The sequence below is a fragment of the Teleopsis dalmanni genome, unplaced genomic scaffold (assembly GCF_002237135.1).
Source record: "Teleopsis dalmanni isolate 2A unplaced genomic scaffold, ASM223713v2 unscaffolded_contig_3022, whole genome shotgun sequence".
Classification (NCBI taxonomy): Eukaryota; Metazoa; Arthropoda; class Insecta; order Diptera; family Diopsidae; genus Teleopsis; species Teleopsis dalmanni.
Window position 1 is genome coordinate 1 of NW_024034404.1, and position 4,136 is coordinate 4,136.

At 30.4% G+C, this 4,136-nt stretch overlaps 1 protein-coding gene across 1 annotated transcript; it reads left to right on the forward strand.

The window, feature by feature from the left end:
* The first annotated feature begins 1,760 nt into the window (after window positions 1-1,760).
* On the forward strand, window positions 1,761-3,588 carry LOC119664942 (short-chain specific acyl-CoA dehydrogenase, mitochondrial-like). The gene is made up of 3 exons (XM_038074285.1): window positions 1,761-1,906; window positions 2,222-2,440; window positions 2,493-3,588. The coding sequence occupies exons 1-3, from the start codon at window positions 1,873-1,875 to the stop codon at window positions 3,467-3,469; spliced, it is 1,230 nt and encodes a 409-aa protein (XP_037930213.1). The 5' UTR covers window positions 1,761-1,872; the 3' UTR covers window positions 3,470-3,588.
* The last annotated feature ends 548 nt before the right edge of the window (window positions 3,589-4,136 follow it).

The following is a 4,136-nucleotide window of genomic DNA, read 5'->3' on the forward strand; positions in this document are numbered from 1 at the left end:
TAAATACTGTGCATATTTCGCATTAATAGGAATATTAGGTCTGTTCCACTAGCTACTCGTAGTAAAACTTAAGTGAAACTCATGTGAACTTCAAACTGAGAGCGTAGAGCGTAACACAAATAATGAGCCAAATTTCGATCTTTACACAGATGTTCATGGAACAGTTTTGTGTAAAGTCTGGTGAGAACACAAAATAAATAAATAAATAAAAAAAACAAAAATTTAATTTTAAAGCAAAACAGCTGATTCACATATCAACATAAATTTTACTTGAAATAAATTGTACGAGTAAAATCTGTGTAGCATTTTCAAATTTCGACAGAGATGTTAGGCTCTCTTATATGCTCTCATTTACTCAAAAATTTGCAGGTGGATACACTTTTGTATACACAGCGTTACTCAAAGTTACTATGAGTAGCTCGTGCAAAAGACCTATTAATTTAATCTTCTGTTTTTAATTAAAAGTTATATAATAAATATATTGTAAAATAGTTATTTCTTATAACTCATATTTATGTAATATTAAATTACTTATTGCCATATATTTTCTTTTTATATAAATTATTTATTTTTTGGTCGTTAATTTGTAATCCAATGTTTACATTATAAGATTAAAAGTAGATTAAGGCCATGTGCGAGTTCGAGTAAATTGATGATAAATTTAAGAAAACAGTAGATTATGTCGGTATGGCAGCGAATGTTGGTATTTACCAGAATTTCGAGTAGGGTAATTTAGATAAAATTTAGGTAAATTAGGTGTTACCATTGAGCAAATTTTATATTGATATTTAATCAATACATAAATATATTTGAAAACTTTTAACCAAAAATAATAAATAATGAAAGGTGATTATTTTTCTATGCAACTCTGTAAATGGCTTAATATTGTAGATTTTTTGAAGATCTTGAAAGAATTGGAAAAGAAATGTTAAAATCTATTCAAAACAAACATTATAAATTTGAAAATGCCGAAATGAGTGAAATTTTTTTTAAATTTGTTTAATAATAATTTTGTATTATTACATTATCTTACAATAATTATGAACAGTACTTATCAGTATTTACGCCTTTCTTTAAAACAGGAAAGTGTAATAATTATATTATTAGCGATTTATAAAAAAGGGCTGTGTTGCTTACAGCCATTTTTTCTCCAAAGCGTATTAGAATTGTAGTAGTTTGCTCCTAAAAGGTGCAAATTTTGAAATCTATTACTAAACAACACTGTTTTGCCTTAGTGCCGGGGCACAAATACGCCGGCTCTCATGCCGGAGTTTAAACGGCCATATTGTATTTTTTCTCATTCTCAAATTTAAAATTTGCATTGAAAACAACAACAATTGTACTCATGCCGTGCCCGAGACACTCTGCATAACATGGCCCTAAAGCTGTAAACTTCTAATTTCAAATTTATTTGGATTTAAATTCGATTTATATTTTTTTTTAAGCTTCAATTTTTGAACTTTAACCCATTATTATCAGAGACACAGATGTCTAGAAATACAAACGGAATTTAGATTTGAAGTAAGCAGCCTCAAATTAATTTAACCTCAAAAAATTTAAATAAATATATAAAATAAAAAAAAAAATATTGTAAATAAATATTAAAATAGTTCAATAATCTTGAACTATCAAAAACAAATTAATAATTATCATATAATTCTTTAGTAAGTACGTGATTTCATATATACTACTATCTACCATATCATGTGATATTACTTTTTATATTTATTCACACTAAAACACTTTTTCTCACTTTTTAGAACTAGTTACCTTATTGACTTTGTCTGCTGCCACCGGTTGAGCGGTTTGGTTTGTTGTTTGTTATAAATTGTAAATTGTTTTGTTTTATCCATAAGTAAAAAAATAAACGCGATGAATTCGTTATTAAAAGTATCACTACAAATTGGTTTGTATTGGAAAAATTAATTACGCATAACTGTTTGTTGAATTAATCAAAGAAGCAACAAAAATATTTTATATTGTTTTGTCTTTATTATGCTTTTTCTCCCATCCCAGTTACTCCTAACCTTCTGTCGATTGCTATGTTAATCACACAATGGTGAAGGTTCACATCATTTTATATATATATATATTGCTGCTAAATAACTCCGCATGCACATTTTGATACTAATAATAAAATGAACTTTGGAATCATTAATATATGTAATTTTCTTGATCTTTACGCTATTGTTTAAAATTCTGCGTATGCATAATTCATAAGGTGTTTCGTCTTTACGGGTAAATGCAAAGAGACAGATTGCTTGTCTGGCTTCACTGCCGGAAACACATCAAATGCTGCAGAAAACATTGAAAGATTTTGCTGATGCAGAATTAAAACCGTTAGCCGGAAAACACGATAAAGAACATTTGTATCCAGCGCAACAGATTCGCAAAATGGGCGAGTTAGGTGTGATGGGCATAACAATGCCAGAGAAATTAGGTAAAGAAGTTTGCATATTAGAAAGATTTTAAATAGAATATTTTGTTTTTAGGTGGTAGTGGATTAGATTATCTTGCTTATGCTATTGCAATGGAAGAAATATCGCGTGGCTGTGCGTCATCGGGTGTAATTATGTCAGTAAACAATTCTTTGTTTCTTGGGCCGTTACTAGCTTATGGTAACGAAAAACAGAAACAAACATATATTCCACCATTCACTGCAGGTGAAAGAGTAGGATTTTTTGCTTTATCTGAACCTGGAAACGGTTCTGATGCCGGTGCTGCGTCTACAGTTGCTACAGATCACGGTGATCATTATGTGTTAAATGGCACAAAAATGTGGATTACAAGCGGATACGAAGCAGAAGCAGGCATTGTGTTTGCGACAACACAAAAATCGCTAAAGCATAAGGGCATTTCAGCCTTTATAGTACCAAAGAATATTAAAGGATTTTCATTAGGCAAAAAAGAAGACAAACTCGGTATACGTGCGTCGTCCACGTGCCAATTAATTTTCGAAGACTGTGTTATACCAAAAGAAAATTTATTGGGAGATCCTGGATATGGGTTTAAAATTGCTATGCAGTCGCTCGACGCTGGTCGAATAGGCGTTGCTGGACAGGCTTTAGGAATTGCTCAGGCATCTTTAGAGGTTGCATGTGAATATGCCCAGAAAAGAAATGCATTTGGAAAGCCAATATCAAAATTACAAGCAATACAGCAAAAACTAGCGGATATGGCACTTCGTGTGGAAGCAGCTCGATTGCTTACTTGGCGAGCTGCTTGGTTAAAGGATAATAAAAAATCATTTAGTAAAGAAGCGGCTATGGCTAAGTTAGCTGCATCTGAAGCAGCTACCTATTGTTCTCATCAATGTATACAAGTTTTAGGTGGTATGGGTTATGTTACAGACATGCCCGCTGAACGTCATTATCGCGATGCACGAATAACTGAAATTTATGAGGGAACATCTGAAATACAAAGATTAGTTATTGCTGGTGCTGTACTAAAGGAAATGGAGACAAACTAAATTGTATGACAACACAATAAATTAATCACACTATATACACAAAACTATTGATCCTTACATTTTTGATATGTTCGTTTTTATATAATAAATATTATGAATGCATATAAAATTATGTGTAATTGCTTATTAAATGCTCAGGGTTACCGTAGAATCTATAGAATTCTCAAATAAATAATTAATATATTTTCGTGTGTTATTCACTAAAAAATGTTTGATGGAGCAAATTGCTTTCGTAAGGTTTCATCAAATAATGGAATCACTTCTTTGATTTGTAGCTGCATTAAATCAACGAAAATAGATGAAATTAAGAGAACTCTATAAAACTTAGTTAAATTTATTATAACCAAGAATACAAATATAGATATATATTTTTTCTACTGAATGTTTATTAAATTTAGTAGATCATAGTTTAATTCATTCATTGTGCCTTATAAAAATTTATGTCTTCTCCACTGGTAGGACTGTGTTGAGGTAGATAACGCTCGTATGTTGAAATGTTTTCGTCCTTTTAACATGATTGTTTAAAATGGTGAACCATAAATGATAGAAGTGATATTATCTATATTGTTATATTTTTCATTTAAGTTTAAATTATGACATTAATAATATAATATGTGCTATAGTATTTGGTTTATATTTATATAAATTTGCCTGCGCAAATCGAGAG